This window comes from Botryllus schlosseri, chromosome 2 (assembly GCF_051294905.1).
Source record: "Botryllus schlosseri isolate E-star chromosome 2, Bs_hap1, whole genome shotgun sequence".
Taxonomy (NCBI): domain Eukaryota; kingdom Metazoa; phylum Chordata; class Ascidiacea; order Stolidobranchia; family Styelidae; genus Botryllus; species Botryllus schlosseri.
This window is the reverse complement of record NC_137237.1, coordinates 18,685,484-18,706,170: the sequence shown is the minus strand read 5'-3', so window position 1 is coordinate 18,706,170 and position 20,687 is coordinate 18,685,484. Positions and strand designations below refer to the sequence as shown.

Here is a 20,687-nt window from a genome sequence, read left to right as displayed (position 1 = left end):
CTCCAGGTGGATTCATTGCATGGAGCGACCTTCACAAGATCAGAGAATGTGACGATAAGCTGGATGCGAATTTGCGGAAGGCGCCGAAATTGACGTATGCCTCTTTGCATCCGGGCAATAACAAGCAACATGTAAATTTAGCTCACGCTCCATTCCACGAGTCGACTATTGCAGCTTGCAAAAGCTACCTGCCTCACAGGGAAGATATGGCTTCATTCTTGAGCCTGATTAATGCTTGGTGGACGATTGTCAATAGCTGTCACCGATATTCACCCAATCCATTGTCTGATGCAGTAGTTTCACATGATGGTAAAATCAATTTCCTACAAGATTTCGCTAATTGGCTGATCAAGTGGAACGGATACAACCCTCAAAATTATTGCCTGTCCAAGCAAACACTCAAAGCTCTGATCGGAACCATGCAGTCGCAATCGCTTCTTATGGCAGATTTGTTAGCAGAGGGGTATGAATATGTGGTTCCAAGAAAATGCCAAAGTGACCCCATTGAAAGAACGTTCTCGCAGTGCAGGCAAATGAGTGGGGGGCGGTTTCTGGTCGGTTTAACAGAAGTTACCAACTCTGAAAAGATAATACTGATGTTATGAAGGGCTTTAAAAAGCGGCAGTTGAACAAGTCGTAGCTTGCCTACTTCATTGGTGCATTTGATTCGCTGAATTTGAGGTCGAATCTTTGTAACAATTAGCTTGGTGTTTGTATTCGCGAGTAGTTACTTATGAAAATGACTTCAATTTATTCTTTACATGCTGTAATTGATTTTACCATGCATTAAAATTCTTCTCATTAGCAAGTTTATTCCTTACCGCTATACAGTCTATTTGTGTGATTAGTGGATAGGGGATATACTGGATAACTGTATCTTGGACGCTGTCAATTGTAACTTTGGGAAAGTACTAATTCCGTCTGTTATAAGGCTTTGCTAGACTTATCCTAAGGGAGGGATCTGGTTGCGAGAAACGAAATCGTAAGCAATCGCTGATGTCTGTTTTGCGAACGTCGGCCTCCCCGATGTTGCGAGTGGAATGCGCAATATAAGGCCGTAAGTTATCGTAGGCCCCGCACACATAGTAAATATGTATTCAATGTAGGCCTACATTGTACATTGTAGTGTGATTGTAATAACACACACCGCTGTGAATATCGGATTATCAATGCACTTCAGACGCCACTACCTCGCAGCAGGATAATGATCCCCACTCTGCCTAGTGTTAAATAAAGTAACTTATGTATTGATGTTTGGTTAATGGTTATTCTTAGTTATACGTAGTTTGACCGTTGCTGCTTGGCGAACAGCAGGCCTATGTAGCATGTACCGTACGTACGTACAACGTACACCATACAAAGATTTGAAATTTTGTACTCGTCAAATAATCACGGTTTCCACAACGACTAATTAAAGATCAACAGCTGCTGATATATATTATAACCGAGACGGTCTTTGCCGTTTCTCGTAACGGTAACTGGCAATATCTGTATTGAGTTGAAGGTAGAATATTATGTTTCCTTTATCTTATTCTCATATGACTCTACTTGAAACGGGCGCCAATCGATATTTCTCAATTCTTTACTCAATATTCGGACCTGCCGCCATAGCCATCCGCTTATACACCATGTGCACGTGGGTTTTATGTAGCTAAAATCAGACCAAAACAGCAATTGAGTCTTGGGCCTCCTAGGGTGGTCAATTTTCAACTTCAAGACTGAATTTCGTCAATAATATTGGTAATTGCATTATATTTAGGGTTGTAGTTAAAACGAAAATCAATTAAAAACAATCATGTTTAAAACAAGGGCATTGTTTATTAAAACATGTTTTAGTTGTTTTCCTTTAAGCCATGACGTCACGAACATTCAATGTTGATGTCATAGTGGATTGACATTGACAATTGAAACTATGGGGTAAATATAGCTCATTTGACGAAATATATGTAGGCTACTATTGCTGTTGAACCGACTATTTTGAGGGTTTCAACCATCCCATATCGATATACGTTAGCTATATCGGAAGGTGATTGTCCGTAGGCCCATACAACATGTTTTTTGGAAAGGATTTACACAATATGGCATAATTTCACAACTAAAAAAAACACAATTTTGTTTTTTAAAGGCCTTGGTTTATAACACTGCTTAAAACATGTTTTAAAGAAAGTGTTTTAAAACACCGTTTGTTTTAAATGCAACCCTTATCATCTTATTAATCATTTTTGATCCTCTCCAGTCCCCGATGGTCAGATTTACTTGTAGATCCGGGGGACGTAATTCATAATCATTACCATCTGGTATGTTGTTAAATTGTGACCTCCGATCCCTTAAGTAATAAAAAGATGTTGCAGTCGCCCAAACGTATAGCAGACCAAAAAAACTTCGTGAGACGTTCACACAAATTGTCATGCCTTTATTCGTCTGTGAGTGCCCTCGGTTGGCATTTGCATTGTGTGCTCAGATTGGAAAGACAGCACTATTAGTCACGCCCACCCAGCGCGGATATTGACAACTGACAAATACACTAAGTTTCGGAAAAGTCTTTCTTTAGTCGCATCTTGGCCCAAACTGCATATGTCTTTTGGTGTGTCGTGACGCGGTAATGACCAGCACCCAAATACCTATTACCATAAATTATGCATGTTTTTTTCTTGAGGGGGAGAGGTATGAATCTCAAAAGTAAGCTATCTAGAAACATTTAAATCGCGAAGCTCGAAAAAAAATTCAAGTTAATTAAATCTTTCGAAAATACTCTATAATTTATGTTGATTTACGAAGTATTTTTGATTCCACTTAGAGCTCGCTCCCCACCCTATTGGTGATTTTTGGGTGCGGAAGTTACGGACCTAGCTGGCAAGAATGCAAATCGTTGGGTGTGATAAATCCTATATTGTTGGGAAATGGCTACATTATGACGTAACAAGCAACTGACGCATCATTTATAAAGAATGTTGGTAAATCAATAGGCCTTATATTGTCTTCCAATATATCTCCTAAGATTAGTTCTAAGAATAAGCAAAATAAATGTAATCGTGAGTAATCGTGATTACTTTTCCAATGTAATCGTAATCGACTACTTCCTAACTTTGCTGTAATCGTAATCGTAATCGCAATCGATTACATTCATGAAGTAATCACCCCATGTCTGGTGCAGTGTGCATGCATATTTTCTGTAGCACCACCACAGCCAGACTGTTTCGAGTCAAGTGTACCTGTTTGACGCTGGTGTGATCAGACTAGATGACCTTCACGGTCTTATCGATCATTCCTATCTAATACCGAATACTGTGCACGCATATTTTCTGTACCACCATCACTGCCGTTTGTTATGTATTTTGGTTCGATGAAAATAAAGACTCTCTCTCTCTCTGCCATGTGTTATGTATTTTGGTTGGATGAAGATAAAGACTCTCTTTCTCTCTCTCTCTGACACAATCGAGCGATAGGATCCAAATCATGCTCGGCCCGAGACGCGATAGTTAGGTTAGCAATGACATATTTCGTACCAGGCCTATTGCAGACGCAATTGTGTAGGCCAACGATGGTATCGTGCGCAGACCAGCGATGGTATAGTGCGCACCGGACCTATTGCAGATGCGATTCTTCAAGCCAGCGGAACTTGGCTTGGTAGACACGCGATTAATCAGGCCGGTGACGATTGCAGAGCGCTCGGCAATTAATGACGTAATTTCTCAATCATCTCGGCGGGAGACCGCGTTGCGTTACATTGTGCACAAACGATTCTCGCTAATTGGAGTTGGCCGCGCGCAACACTGATAAAATAGGACTAATTGAATTGCAAGTGAGTATTAGCGTCGGAATGGCCGTTTCAAAAGGACGGGGTTTTGCTACGGGCTTTAATATAGTGCTGCTGATTTGCCTACGTGTTCAGCAGCACTACGAAATACATTGCTTATTTTTAAATTGATCAATTCACCAGCCAGTGAGTTACAGACCTAACCGAATTCTGGGTATGCCGCATACCCAAAAAAATTCCTAGGTATGCGTGGCATACCTAGCATACCTGAGTTCAGCGCCTATGCTTGGGTGTATCGCCCAGATTTCATCTTAATTTCACCCGTAAAGGTACATGCGAACTGTTCTTATATTATACATACGAGTTCACAAAATCTCAAATGCGAAAAGTATAGGCCTAGTTTTGCTCCGAAGCCTGTTGAAGTAGCGTAAAATGTAACTACTTGAGAAGTTGCCGATCACTGAATATGACACCTCGACGAGTGGTTTCTTATTTGCAAACGGAATCTTGGGAAACTTCAAACCGATAAAATCATATATATATGTAAACGGACGAATTCGCACCCACTGCTGTAGAATTGGTCAGCACAGACGAGATTTAAATTTGGAGAAGGTTTGGGCCTACAGAGATTTTTTCTCATACTACAAGCACACTGCGAAGCTCAAATAAGAACAATATAGACCGAAAAGATGGCATAAAACTTCAACAGCTTTTTGTTGTTAGAAAGGCGACAATTTTGAGCCTATAAGCCTGCAATTGGAAACCTCAAAATCACCGATGCTTTCGTACCGAAACCGAACTCCAACATTAATCTGTACTTGGAAAGATAATATAGCTCAGTGGTTCCCAACCTTTTTCGACTCATCGCCCCCTTTTCAAGCTCAACGCCGATCATCGCCCCCCAAATTTTATGAACCGAAAAACCGGTATACAAACAGTAATCACCGGCGGGTTGACTAAAAAAAAAAAAGTTCAAGTTTTCCGTTCCATGTCGATTTTTACACTTTTGCAACTGAATTTTCGTGGGATGACTAAAAAAAAAAAAAGGTCATCTCTCAGACTTGTCTCCAACATAGCCGTTTTAACGCGTCATCGCCCCCTTTGTCCATTTTCGCCCCCTTCGCCATTTTCGCCCCCCTAGACCGCCAAATCGCCCCCTGGGGGGCGATATCGCCCACGTTGGGAACCACTGATATAGCTATTTCGCAACGGATTCGCATATCGGCGTTTTCGTGACCTCCTTATTCGGCAGTAATCAGAATCACTTGCGAGCAAGTATTATTTTTCGAAAATGTAGTGTAGGGCCTATGTCAAATGCTGATGAGCAAACGAAATTCTCGCAATTTCGAACAGATGTAGTAAATAGTAATATCTGCTTAAAAACAACACCTCTACTCAACTGAAAACAACACAAACAGTCCGCGCATCACGACTTTATTATATCTGCTTACGATTATAGTATCTTTAGGTTCATGCAAATACAACTATTTACAGTCTCGTAACCTAGTTACAATAGTAACTCCCCCAAAATTGCTATTTCTCACAAATTACATTGAAAATGATTACAATAGGCTAACTGATTGTGCTTCATTATAAATACTACAAGAAAATCCCATTTCACAGACAACAGTTCTCATCACAAGACCATAGCAGCAGTATTGCTCAATAACCTACAGTACATTCACTAGATTGAAATTCAATGGCAGAAATAAATATGTGCTAATGATTCAAATGTAATTATTCAGATGTCAGCATTTCATCCCCTGTCAGTGCATTTCATTCATCTTTTTTCAAGCTTTCTGTAACGACAGCGGCTGCAACAGAGGCGGCAGCATCTTTAACTGTAATTGTTGAAGAAACGTTTAGAGATTCGTTGCTATAAATACATGTGTATGAGTAACTCCTAAATTGGGATGCAAAAACAGTAATATAAATTAGTATACATAATTAAATATACTGGGATGCGGAAACTTATTAAGGCAATTTAACATATGGGCAAGCCGAGAGCTTGTGTATTATCTTAAATGCTGAGCACACTTTCTAATCAGAAGGGCTGGGCAAAATTGAGTACCTTAAGTGATTCGATTCTGAATCCAGTACTGTGTAACATTTACCTGACCACAAATAAAATAAATTCAGTTGCACTATATTGAAGATAAAAATACCAAATTATTTCATAGCGTCTTTATCAAAATCCTGCGGGTCAATCACTATTTCGCAGAAATTATGCTTCCGCTAAGGTGCACTCAGCAGAACCTTCTACTGACTACTCTACTTGTTACAAAAATATTTTGATTCAGATTGAGCACCCGAATCCCTGTGCCCAGTCACAGTCACTACTAATTAGTTTCCTGCAGTCCAGTGACACCATCACTTATATAATAATAATAATAGTTGCGCCAAATTCTTGTGAGCCAAGCATTTTATGAGCATGTCATTTTGTAAATAATACAACATAATTACATTACCAGTTACTAGTTTATTGCGCAAGATTGTGCTAGACTTAGCTCAGGCAAGATTAAATATAAGAGGGTGAACAATTGAATACGGCTCAACTCTGACTATGGACAATGAATATACCGTACATAGGTTAGTTATCTACATTTTCTGCGGCACAATCGGTAACATCGGTCGACATCAATCTTTTGCTACATTACAGGCTAATTTAGGGATCTCAGTGCCCGTAACAGGGACAATATTACATTTCAGGGTCAGTGTTCACTAATCCCTATCAAACAATACATTGAAGTAACAATCGAAAGTTCCAAAAAACTGTCACTATCATAATCCCGACAAATGACCAGAAACTTCAATAAAAATTGAATTTAGAGGATTGCCTCATTTTCCAGCCGGCAAACCCCCAATTTCTGCGCGCGAGGGGGTGAAATTGCGTATCTCTGCAGCCGCTGGTCGCAGAGACATGATATATAGCTCAAAAGCTGCAGAAACATCATGTTTATATAAGTCCTAAGAAGAAAGTTTTCTCTATTGTGTGTGAACACAAGACTAGTTGTAGCAAAAAAAAAGGTAAAATGCGGGTAAACGACTGGAGTAACTACATACTCAGATGTGTTGGGGCTGTGGGGACTGGGGAGCCCATCCTGGTGACGTGAGGTACCAGTAGCTTGCAACCGAGGTGAGTCGTGGTTGGAATAAGAAGATCCTTGTGCAACAGGGATACTCGGCGGGTCGCCGTCTGCGGGCTGGGGAGTGCCGCTGACGACGCCCGATTGGTTGATCTAGCTAGAATATGGCTGTGGAAAGAGACCCTGACGTCCCTGAGTGGTCGTCGGACCCCTTCGAGTGTCCGAAAAAGTCATTTTCACTCCACCCTATTACACAGATGCGATGCTTACATTGAAGGTAAACTTATTCGACTAGAAGTTCTTGTGTCACAAAACAAAACTGGGTCACTAACCACTACTTGGGACCTCTGATCGGATGGACATGACAAAGAATGGAGATCACAGTGGCAACCTCTTCATTAGCGACATTTGATATGTTTAAACTGATTGTATGTTACATATACTAGATCAGGGGTGGGCAACCGGCGGCCATAGAAGGGAATTTGTGGGGCCGTGAGACGAATTTAATTAGTACGTGTTGGCGGCCATCGACAGGGAAATTGAATTTACAAATTACCTTCTGAATTTTTGAGAGATTTTATTTAACTTGAAATTTTCTTCGCGCTATGCGCGATTCAATGCTATACTTCAATTTTCAATTTTAATACAGTATCGCCCTTTGGAATCTTGAGTCCCACAGTACAGATGCGAACTACAGAGGAAAATGATGCACCCCATATAGAAATACCAACTTGGAATCGTGTGCTTCTTACGAAAGAAATTTGTTTCTGGTACGTTTAGGCGATTCCACTATAGCAGTGGTGCTCAATCTTTTGCGCGAACCCCCTTTGGACCGTCATGGACCCCCCCAAGTTCTAGCTCTATTATCTTGCAACCGTCGGATGTCCTATAAAAATATTAACTGTAGCCTAGTGATAAACAGAATCAAAATGACCTTTCTTGAAGTTAACATCATACAATTTATGTAAAAATTGGGAATACGTTTGTTATTTCAAAGCGAATTCTGTGGCTGCATTTCTTGAAATACACTGCGGTGACTCGAAAATTCGCGCCGTCGATTTGACATGAACGAGTGCGCAAAGATAGGCGGAGGCGAACGTGATAATACCGCGTCTGATCGCAACATACAAGGCAGGAATATAACGTCCAGCCTAGTCATTTATATGTAGCAGCTCATATTGAAGTTATTCAGGAATAGCGGCTATGTACATCACAGGAGAAAATGGATTTTTCTGCGAGCGAATTTATTCCGAAACCCCAACAAAACATCTCTAAACAGCAATATGTTTGCATCAGTAGGCTATTGGCAATTAAAATGAGTTCACACAGTAGACAATTTTGCATCTCAGACTGCCATTCTGTATATGTGAGTCCTTGAGTTTTAGCAATTATGAAGCGAAACTGCTTCGCGATTTTTCGCATTTGGAGGTTGCACAGATCCCCTGAAATTGCTTCGCGGACCCCCGGTTGAGATCCGCTGCACTATAGCCTACCGACAATCCTGGTGGGAGGTCAAGAAATAACAGCATGCAACAAAGTGACTAAGAACAATCGGTTCGCCCGAAGATGCGTCATCGTGTGTAACTTGCTCTAATTTTCGAAGATACTGCCTCCATCAACTCCACCAGTGAATCAGATCTCATGGGCTGATAAAGGATAAATATTTGATGGAAATATGTGAATCTGCTAATAATAATGACAAAATTCATTTGTTAATCTGAAAAAATGTTAACGCTTCGTGAGACCATAACGTATCCCCCTCATAATTCAAAACATGGCCACTCGCGATTTCGGTGCGTATAGTAATCCGATATATATGAGAAAGTGGATTAGTCCCGAGATCACCGGAAATGGACATGGACAGTTTAACATAGGTATTTGGCGCCCAGTTAGTTCATTATGGCTAATGCACTGGAATGTTGCCGTTAGCTACATAAGTAATCGATATGCGGCCGTGAATAGCATAAAGGTTGCCCACCTCTGAACTAGATAAATGATGTGGAGTGTAGGAAGACAAAAAGAACTCACCATCTTTCGCAGCGTCTTCCGCAAACTGCTTTCCTTTCAAATGTACGACATCCAAGACATCATCAATTTTTGTCTCGTTTCTCAAGATGAATGGCCGAATAAGTTTTGTGTACAGGATCTTTGATCCATTGTTGGCAATGGGAGCCATGCACCAGAGAAGGAAAACACACTGCAAAAAATGCGTGGTGAAAAAATCGGATCGAAAGATTTCTATCGTCACGTACCTTAGCAAGGAAGTAGAAAGGAAACCAGGAAAGGAAGATGTCGGAAAAGAATTCGCAAACGCTGAACGTTGCAAAAACTACCCAGTACATCAACCATTCAGTATCATCGTTCTTGTCAGCCGACTCGATCGCTTTAACACTGCGATGAGAATAATACACTGGCATCTCGTAACAGTGCCAAGCAGAAAATGCATGTTGACATGGAAGGGTTTACTGCATTAGCGGGATTATTATTGCATTTTGAGCGTCATGTTTTATGAAGGAGAAATCCATGATATATTCGATATTGTTGCCCACTACAGAAAGTCTTTTCGAGCTGATCGCCGGACATCATACCCAGGTTAATCTCGTGGCGATCTTTTTCAAGTATGCCGAATTCAAGCCCCCCCCCCCCCCCCTTCGACAAGCAGAGTAAACAGGCGGGGTCAAATTATGTGTTTGAATCTCAACTTCATTCCTGGCAAATTGCTAGCTATAACACACAATCCGTACCTCAGGCCAAAATAATTTATTGCAACATAGCATTAGACGCCGGGCGACACAATGTATGGCTTCCTGAATTGTCTACCAACGCAGGTCGAATAACAGTTTGGCAAAGCGGCAATTTTGCTAGTTGCGCTGCAGGAAGGTCTTGTTTTGTGAAGTCGTCATATTTCCGGTCTATTCTCTCAGTGAGATTGAACAAACAACGCAAATTTTGAATGTCAATTCTTACTCGGACAGCTTCGTTGCAGTTGCAGGGGTATATTACTGACCATCTATGACTGAAAACTAGATAAAGTTGGGAAATCGGCAATTTCTCTGGAACATTGTTTCTGGCGATATTGACAGAAGTAAAATTATCTAGTTATTATAGGGGGGGCGTATGTACAAAAACGTTTCAATTCAGTTCTTAACCTGAAGGCATGGCTTCGGAAATCATGGTTGAAAAAAAAAACAAATGAAATAACCAAATCATTTGCTTGGCCTTCTCAAATTAGTTGACAGTTGACATTGTATTACGATCCACGACATAAAAGCACCTCTTGAAAATAGAACGAAATAGAATATCAAATTGTTCTCCAACTCTGAGATGTGATGATTACGCAAAAAAATTACATTTTCATCATTTTCAACAACATGCAATGACATTCAGTAGCAACTACATGCAAATAGCGGTCACAGAAGTTTAAACAAAATAATATAAAAATGGACTATTGTGTAAAGATAATTCGGCCTAATCAATATATTATCGACCTGTTCAGAATGCATGCTATTGATCACGAAGAGGATTTTGACTATTCATTGCATGACAGTTACTGGTGCTATCAGAGGCAGGCCTTATGTAGCCTACATGTACAGTACAGAGACGGATTGAATTCAGGAGTTCGAAATCCCGCACTTTGCTCTGCCAAGACGCAAAAAGATAGAATACCATACAGAGAATACCGAAATTTCGAAGAAGTAGCAAAGGTCGATACATCAGGATGGCACCTACCATATAGCATGCTCACCTTCTATACGCCGGGTAGATAAAGCCAATAACGTTACATGTGAAGGATGCAAAGCAGCCGAAAGCAATCCACATGAAAAGGATTCCGGAAGCGCCTGTGAGTTCATGCAAAATGGGCCATGAAGAACAATGCATGCATTGTTAATTGATACAGACCATATGGCGGTGTAAACTAAGCCCTTGTTCATGCAACAGCAACAAGATAGAACAATGGCGATTAAGCACGAGAACAATGAATTCATGCACGTATTCATTTGGAAAACCATAACTGACTAGTAGGCCTACCTACAATTGTATAAGCTGCAGAAAATATTGTTAATGGAGGTGTTGACTCAATATTTCTCAACAAAGTTTGGATGTGTGACAACTGACAAGAGTTGGCTTCGGAATGAAATCTAGCTTGTGCTTGCCATGCTGTCATGTTTTTGATGCCTGAACATGATGTCATTTCATTGGTGCTTCCTATCCATAATACTCCTGTTTTCACGCTATACCTCGAGCAGCAGAAACCTTTCTATGACAATGTTAATACTGATGTTTTTAAGACTATGATAGTACAACACCAAACAAGCGTCATGCAAAAGGATATCAAGCATGAGATAAAAATTGAGTCATTAAATCAATGAATCGATTTCCGTTGCAATCCATGTTCATGCAATATTGATCGAGTGAATTGATAAGTTTCACTTCTACAGACTTACGAGATGTACGCTGGGTAGACAAATCCTATCACATTACAAAGCAGTGAAGCACCGTAGCCGACAATAAGATAGATGGCAATGACGGTGGAAAATGCTGAAAAATGTGAATATTGTCATTCGTCAATGTTCTTTTGACATAACAGTCTGCTACGCCATCAGAAACATTTTGCAGATTTCATATTTATTAAATCGTCACATAATGGCATACCCACATACTAAGATATGAAATTCGGAATCTATAAATGTATATGCTTGTTCATATTAATCCCGGATACGGTACCTGAATTGTTCTAGCACAGTGGTTCTCAACCTTTTTGTCTTCGCGGACCCATTTTGGACGTTCAACGACCCTGCGGACCCCCAAGTTTTAGTTTAAATTTAGCTTAATCAACATACAACTGTCATCTGTGTTTTGCGAATATGAACTGTAGGCTAGTGACAAACAGCTACAAAATTACTATTCTTCAAAATAACATCACACTATTTATGCGGAAGTTGGGTAGGTAGGGCGGGCGAATTCTTCAGCTGCATTTCTTGAAATACGTGGTCGTGTCTCGAAAATCCGCGCCTTCGATTTGATATGAACAAGTGGCGAAAATTTATTTCCACAAAGATTGGTGGTGGCGAATGGTATCATAACGAGCAACGCTTCTGACGACCCATTTGGGTATGATCACAACATTAATGCCGTCAAAATTGGGACACATATTTTTGATTGAACATATAACGTCCATCCTAGTGATTTCTATTTAGCAGCTCATCTCGAAGTTGTTCTGGAATAGTGGTGATGTATATCACAGGAACGTGGATTTTTAAAATCATTTGAAGTCACTCTGATTGACCTTGATATTCCTACTTCTTTTTTTTTCCCACAAACTCCAAGAAAACATTTCGAAACAAAAATATGTTTGTATCAGTAGGTTATTGTTATTTGTCGATTAAAATTTGCACAGAATGATATTTCATCTCAGACGTTCATTCTGTTGATGTGATGAGTGAGTTGCAGCAGTAATGAAGTGAAACTGCCTCGTAATTTCTCTATTTTGAAAAAATACAGTTAACAATCATTTTATAAATTTAGAGGCTTCGCGGACCCCTGGTTGAGAACCACTGGTCTAGCACAAAAACGATATTCCGTAATAGGTAAATCTACGTATTTCAGATGCGAAAGTACCCCACCGCTAGTTAAAGAGGTTAAAATGCGACCAAATAACGGAAATGAATGATATCAACAATTATTGACAAGGATCTTTGACATTCAAATAACAGAGAAGGACTTTCTCTGTAAACCAACTGTATCAACAGTCCCGCAGCAGTGTCCCGCCTTATGACAACACATTAATCAACCGTTCAAATATAAATGTGATACTGGTATGCGAGTAAATGTATTGCGACAGACAAAGTATGCTTTGATAATCGACATGACCTCATTAGCACTTTTTGGTAACCTGCAACCAATATGCTAAAATAGGTATCAAACGGCACATCAGCGTTTCAGATATATCATTAAGTCAGTGTCACAAGTCAGAAACCAATGTTCCCAATATCAAAGTATCTAAACAGAGTTTGACATGTGTTCTCTGACCTATCTCACCCTTTCCATTTTTGTGATTATAATGTCAACCTTTATCCTTGTACACAAGATATTACAGGGATTGAAAAACCTTTGGCACACACACACACACTTACCATAACCAACTTTGACTTTCCTAAGAAACTCATACAAACTGGAATCCTCCAAATAATCTGAAGTCAACTTATAGAACTTCAGTATTTTTTTCAAATTGATATCCATCTAGATGTGAAGACCAACTATTTTCTTGTCAACTCTTTCCAGGGAGGACTATCAAAGTATGTAACACTTATTTTCTGTATGTCTCTCGCTTGTATCGAGGTGGGTTCGAAAACTATTACTTCCTTCAAGGCGCAGATGTTCACGTGGGATGTAAATAAGGTGCAGCCTATCTGAATAGGTGTTACAGCGTAACAATTGCTAATGACTCAATTTAAGCCGAGTTGATAAAAACACATCATCAACAGAAGAGTAATTGAGGATGGATGGTAAATGCTATTTCACGATAATGCACGCACAAATCGATTTTGAAGGGTCCACAGTCCGATGCTCTACAATTCTACAAGTCATTTTAAAAAGCAGATGTAGTCAGGGAACCACATCCTTTCAATGGTCAATCAAATGTAGGTTACTTCTGAAATTGCATGATACCAGCTATATGCATCCTCACAGCTGACGCAAAATGACTTAACTACACTATGAAAAGACACCATTACCGAAAAATTCCGCTAATATCATATATTGGCTATTTCATCCGTTCATTATGACAATTTCACTGGTAAAAGTGATACAAATATACCCCAAATTATGTTTTGCTTTAGAAAATCGAGTGAGAAAAGAAAGTGGTTTTGCTTATTAAACTTGTAATTAGAATCGAAAGTATTGTGAAAATATAAACACTCCGATGAGCGGTAATGGTTGGTAAACATACTTCGAAACTTTGAAATACTAGAAGTAGCATCATTGTCGATGGCAAACTCTCGATAATACTTAATATTCAATCAATTATCTTATGAATGCAACACTAATACAGTATTTAAGGACAGGTGGACACTGAATATGTATGTTACTTATTAAAAAAATTCTATAATACCGTATTCAAGTTTGCATGACATGTATGGTCACTGCTTCAGAATCCAAAAGAAAGGGTTATCATGTCATTGTCAGTTGTCACTGAACATTCGTCACCTTAGACCAATTTTGTACAATGAGCGTTTGTAAAATGAAGGATTTAAACCGGTCGTCCAAATCTGAAAATCTAACAATACATTAATTAACCTTTTCGGAGAATTAATTTTAGAATCAATACATTGTAGTGGTGCAGAAGAGTAGGCTAAAGATCATATTTTATAATGCAGTGAATACAGTAATAAGGTACACTTGCGCACTGTAAGGCATGATTACCTGATCAATACAAATCAATGTAATAAACTACATCAGGAAGTGAATGGGCGTAGCCAATGATTAAAGCTGGCTAAAACTCACATTAAGGTGTCTAATGATTGATATATTTGAAGAAGAGATTGAAATCAAATATTAGCAACAGGAAGATAAGCCTATGCTCTTATCATTGAACACAATGCCAAGTACGCCACAAAAATCACTAGTCAGGGGAGTGAATCTGTGTCATCAAATTCAAATTGATGGTGAATGTATTGTTCATTTCTGGTAATAATTCAGATAGATTGATCATCCCCATACTATTATTAATTATGTTCCACCAAGATTCATACAGCATCAGTGACTCAATAAGAAATCTCGCTAACCATGCTAGGACCACTCAGATATTGCCTTGCAGCAGTAGATAAAATTGATGTGGAAACTTTTGATTTCAGATAAATTTCAACAGTGAGAGCATCGAATGGTTATGTTCAACTGTAAAAGTTCATACCTGCTAATTCACATGTTAATTGCTTTCAGAGTTTCCAATTTGCAAGCATAGCTCTATTATATATATCGGTTGAATGATCACAAGTGCACTATCTTATTACAATTGTTTATCTTTGAATGCTTATTAATCCTGAGATAGCTTTCAGACAACTTTCGCCTTCATTCTGGGCTTTTGGCACATTTGCAGCAAGGTCGCCAATGCGGTGCCCAGATATCACATTGATACATTAAGGAATAGTGAAACGCAATTTCAAACCTTGTAGCATTTGTGTGGCAGTGGTAGGATTAACCCACAATTACAATCGCTTCTCATAGCAATATAGCAAACAATTATATGAACAATGAACATCGTATGACGGGTAATATAGGCTAAGGCTATAATTTCATTATGTTGTTGTGTTGGTTTCCAGCTTTATTTTATAATCGAACTTCTTGTCGTTGCTGTGCATTGTCATATACCCAATCACGAGCCTGGATACTGGTTACAATTTCAAGGTTTGGTCACCACATTGACATTATATCAATGATAAAGAATGATAGAACCATAGCATAATGCCATTTGTATAATCTCAATCAACCAATTAAGCCAATTTTGTCAGGACACAAAATATCATTTGAAAGGAAGGAGAAAAGTGACATGTTACAGTGAAGTGATAATCATCCTTTCAACTGCAGCTAAGTTTTTGGCTTGTAAGGAAAAAGTAAAGAGATACCCACTCACAAATATCAGCAAGGCTTGCGTTTGTGACACCGACCACTACGGTCATTTCCAAATATTGTCATCCATATAGGTCTACTAATATGCCCACGCATACGGGAAGACAATATCTCGTTTCATTGAGAAGTAACAAAGACTACTAGGCCTGGTGTTACACAAATAAAAATCATAACATTGATATGAACCTGGTGCGGCCTTCAATAAATCAGAGGTGCTTCTACCCTAGCAGAATAATGTCTTACCAAGAGCAACGTAACGCTTTTTCACATTTGTCTTTTGCTCTATTTTGTCAAGACCATCTGTAATAAAATTCTTCTCTGCAAGAAGTGCATCAAGCTTTCCCATCCAGGTGGTTGCCGACGGGTTCTGAGGACTGCTATTTGACGTCATGATTTGATGAAGTCTCTTTGAATAGACAGGGATAATCTAGGCCTAGCTTAATTAAGTCACAGTATTAACCTAAGAACTGTTGTGAGTAATAAATATATAATTAAAAACACAATTTTGAATTTGAACTGTCAAATATTGGTTGCCTATATGATTAAGGATATATGTGCATTGTGCAATTGTGCATGTGCACAGAACGATAGGAAATTACATTCACAGTTATTACGTTGGTTATTGGTATAAACCAGTGGTTCTCAAATTTTTTTCGACACGTCCCCTTTTATAACAGTGAAAAATTTTGCACCCCCGTTATCGTCATATCACAAAATGCAACAAGAATGCGAGCAATCCCAACGGACAGTTTGATGGCAGGGGAGGTTAGGACTGTTGATGAGAGAATTCACAAATATACATTTCGGACTATACACAGAGCAATAACCACGAATCGGTGGTAAATCGCGCAGAGCACGAAAAAAACTTTCAGTTAACTGCAGCTTTGCGCCCACCTTCAGATACTTTCACGCCCCCCAGTTTGAGAACCCCTGCCATAAACAGTTTAACATGAAAACAATCTGATAAATTGTCTTTAATCCACGCTTTTGGTGAATTGATTTCAAATTAATTTCTATCTGTATTTGCGATACAGATGACCAAAATTTATTTAATTCGAGGTTAGTAAAAAACACTAGATTTGCCAACTGAAAAACACTAGATCGACAAAAAATAACACTTGAAATTTAGGGCAAGTCTATTGCATAAATAATGAAACTATGAGGGCGATGCATTGATTAACACCTAACACCAATGAAGTTACGAGAAGATTAACAAATGACAAATTCATCACGTTTTTTGCAACCTTTTTCACATCAGACAATATTGATAAGCATTCATTTCCCCATAGCAAATCCAATTTTTTTCGGCACTTAACTAAAACAGGTTATTGCGAATATAAATAATATCCATTATATTCGAACGAATCCGACTGAGGGATATAAAGATTGGTGGAGCGTCATACACTCACATATCAATGAGTGGTTTTCAACCTTTTCCACAATGATCAAATAAAGCTACACAGGGGTATTTTAATAAATTAAAAACCAAATCACTATAGACAAGCAACAATGTACATCCAAAATTAGACTTAACGGGGCACTGCACTCTAAAACTGATGTGGTCTCAAATTGAAGGGTAAAACGAAAAAAATATTTGGCCGCAGCCGTTTTCTTCAGAACGCCACCGTAATGGAGCTGCAATTTATTGAAATTTCCACAGCAACTTCACGCTCCAGCAGTCACGCAGAGATCGAACTTTACATAGTTGTCAGCTGATGTTATGAAGGAAATATGTCGTACACGCCAAGGTGGTTTAGATACCGCGTTTACCGGAAGATGTTCAGTCAGGATATTTATGTCAAATCGGGCCTAGCGTATTCCATTTCTTTAGGACATAAGGCGTGTACGACATATTTCCTTCATAACATCGGCTGACAACTATGTAAAGTTCGATCTCTGCGTGACTGCTGGAGCGTGAAGTTGCTATCGAAATTTCAAAAATTGCAGCTCCATTACGGTGGCGTTCTGAAGAAAACGGCTGCGGCCAAATTCTTTTCCAGTTTTGCTCCTCCATTTGAGACCTCATCATTTTCAGAGTGCAGTGCCACTTCAAGCGTTATAACATCACACCATTTTTCAATTCAAATATTGTAACCCCAGACATTTACATCCTCGACAACACCAGGGTATAAATGAGTATATAATCCCAGGGCTACACAGAATACGCAATCATTCATGACTTGGCCCAGGCAATTTGGGCAAGTTATAATATTCGCTTCTGTCATCGGTTCCCTTTTGGGACTTAAAAACCGGTCTCAGCCTAGGATCTTCACTCTGTCAGTGATAAAAATGAGCGACACCAAGGCAATTTACGTATGGGGTTGTTTTTGTGCTAAACGAACAAGTGTAGACGGAATATAATTAATATTCCTTGAGGTAAATATTATATAAAGCACATCAAAATAACATCTTAATTTAAATGTATTTTTCATGAAAAAACACTAGATTTGCAGAAATTTGCACAAGAACACGAGGTTCAGTCGAAATACACTAGATCTAGTCAACTAGTGTAAAACACTAGGAGTGGCACCACTGGACGCGATACTGAAAGAAATGGTAAGTTAACGGTGAACGAATAAGCTAAGTTATGGCGATGCCGACGGATGGTCAACTCAACCGTGAAATGACATGATGGCCTCCTGGCCTGATACATAAATTATCGTCAACTTCTATGATACTCACGTACATTTGCGGTAGACTGCTATTGCTTTTTTCATCGAATTACAACGACAACTGCTTGGTGAAATTACATTCTATATGAGGACATTCGATAAAACTCTGACAATACCATCTGAGCGTAAGAGGGATGATCCAACAACACTCGCTGGTCGCTGCCAATGTGCCGACGGCCAAGTCAGAGTATCAAATATCAATACGCGGATCAAATTACACGCATCAGCTGACATCTATATTTATTTTAGGGTTGCGCAGCAGCATCAGCTTGCGATTTATACAGCAAAGTTGAAGATTGAAATCTGCAGGGTACAGCTTTCGGAGCATGTGACGTTCGAATGAGATCGAAATTGTTTCGCAACAATTGTATAAACAGATACTGATACCTACTGTTTCGACACAGGAATCTCAATCATTTGTCATTGTCATGATTTATATTGTTGACAATGGTTTCGTTATGCATCCTAGAGGTACGTACTTGCCAGTCAGGTCTTATTGCTTTGAAAGACTGAATATACCTAAATGGGGAATCTACTCGCGTACCCTTTAGGAGCGGAAAACGTAAGCTACCATCGATCCTGTGACTACAATGCCTTTGGAGAAAGAAAACTAGATGTAAAGAAGGAAGAGAACAAGATTGACCTTCTTCACCGTACTCACTGCGAAGAAATATTTGCTTTACGACGAAACAATAATACGAGAAAAAGACTTTTGACAGATGTGGCTAATGATGACTACGCGAGAAGATTTCCTCAATGGTCAGCTGAAGATATTGGAGATTATAAAATTCAATTTGAGATCTTTGACCTCAATCGCGATGGCGTGATTGACTTCAAAGAAATGAATTCAGTGTTGGACGAATTTGGAGAATTCAGCGATCCAAAATATAGAAAGAGATGTTTCGACGAGATGGACAGTGATGGTTCAGGGACAATAGATTTCGAAGAATTTCTGAAGGTTATGGTGAAGCTGCTGGATACAGGACGAGAACGAAGTGGTGAGAATATTTCTGGCATCGTAACAAGAGGAGCACAGCATCTTTCAAAGTTACGAAGAATGTCTGTTTACAAGCAGCTAACAAATGGACTATTTTAAGCTAGAGGCGATATTATACTGATTTATATAGAGTCAAAAAATAGTTGCTTGGAGGAGATAATTGGGTATTTGGGTATTGTCGCCTTACCAATTACAATATTCTACTAAAGTGACCAGGTGGGTTGACATCAAATTAGACGCGGTTTTTGTGCAGGCGGAATCGCGCTTATGATCACTCCACACAGTAGTTAAATTCACGAAATCGTGTACCGCTGTACCCGTATATATATGGCCAGTGGCCACTTATGTAGCCTAGTTACTACAGAAAATCGGACGTTTAAATTCCATCGTGGTTCTTCAAATAGATAACGGAAGTTCAGTATTAGTATTCCGATGAAATTGTAGCTTAAATAGTTAATTGCCCTGAGATATGTCGAACGCAAAATGCATTTGTAAGCGTATTGCAGTGTTGGGATCAATTAAGTCACTACCTTCGAGTCACGGGTCATCTCGAGTCATTGCACACTTTGACTCGAGTCAAGTCAATCGTTTTTCAAAGGTTACTCGAGTCAAGTCAAATCACTAATCGTTCTTTGGAGGTGACTCGAGTCAAGTCAAGCCAAGAGTTAAGTTTAGTTACAAGTTACAATTCAAGTCAAATTGAATTTTCGATGTATGAGTGATGAATGATGCTAAAGTCATTACATTTGGTAACTGGATGAAGGACACATTAATCGACCATCAATCTTGAATCAAATAATAAATATAAAGTTAAATATATATGCAAAAAGGTGTGGTATCGCTCGCGCGCACGTAGAATTGCTAATAAAATGCGTGAGTAACTGTATGGCTACATGCTACAGTGTGTTATTATCAGCCAATATTGAGGATCGAATACGAAGCCTCGAGAAGTTGAACAAATTGATGTGGTACAATCAGGGCTGTGGAGTCGGAGTCGGGGTAATTTTCGCTTGCTGGAGTCGGAGTCGGAGTCGCTTCGCGCGACCTGGGCCTGTTTGCGCACTGCACAGTTGCATGACATATTGTTATCAATTTTAGAGCGTATTAATATAAGTCTTGTTTGCAATGTTACCTAATTCGGTTCGCTCCTATCGACGACTAAAAAAAGGTTATCAACATTCCAGTTGCCCGCGCAATGGTTCGTAAATCTCAGGTGTCCCTTTCGCCGAAAAAGTTGCCCACCCCTGATATAGATAAAATTAGACATTACTTGCAAATTACAACTCAGTTGCAGAGGGCAAGAAAATCGCAAGATGCGTTTTCGCGATGCAGTCAAAATTGATGCAATTTTTGGAATTATACCATGATACTGTGACAGAGAAAATGCATCGGCTGGTTTTGTAAAATTGTAAAAATGATGTAAATATGACCAAACGATGCTTCCCACTTGACAAAATTAAAAATATTTGCAGTGTAGCTTAGCTGTTTGGGTCGAACAAATGATTAAGAAAGACTGCAAGTCCCAATCCTTGAATACTTGATTAAGTACA

The 20,687-nt window shown here is 39.2% G+C and overlaps 2 protein-coding genes across 3 annotated transcripts; one reads left to right on the top strand and one right to left on the bottom strand.

The window, feature by feature from the left end:
* Positions 1-5,175: 5,175 nt before the first annotated feature.
* LOC145433979 (receptor expression-enhancing protein 5-like) lies at positions 5,176-15,967 on the bottom strand. Of its 2 annotated transcripts, none has more exons than XM_080311241.1 (5): positions 15,712-15,967; positions 11,289-11,382; positions 9,096-9,234; positions 8,872-9,040; positions 5,176-5,598 (listed from the first exon to the last, which is right to left on the bottom strand). In XM_080311241.1, the coding sequence occupies exons 1-5, from the start codon at positions 15,857-15,859 to the stop codon at positions 5,534-5,536; spliced, it is 615 nt and encodes a 204-aa protein (XP_080167367.1). In that variant the 5' UTR covers positions 15,860-15,967; the 3' UTR covers positions 5,176-5,533. The 2 variants fall into 2 exon arrangements, with proteins under 2 accessions (XP_080167367.1, XP_080167368.1); XM_080311242.1 differs by lacking the exon at positions 11,289-11,382 and adding an exon at positions 10,589-10,682.
* Positions 15,968-18,567: 2,600 nt separating this feature from the next.
* LOC145433977 (uncharacterized) lies at positions 18,568-19,349 on the top strand. The gene has a single exon (XM_080311239.1). The coding sequence runs from the start codon at positions 18,664-18,666 to the stop codon at positions 19,234-19,236; it is 573 nt and encodes a 190-aa protein (XP_080167365.1). The 5' UTR covers positions 18,568-18,663; the 3' UTR covers positions 19,237-19,349.
* The last annotated feature ends 1,338 nt before the right edge of the window (positions 19,350-20,687 follow it).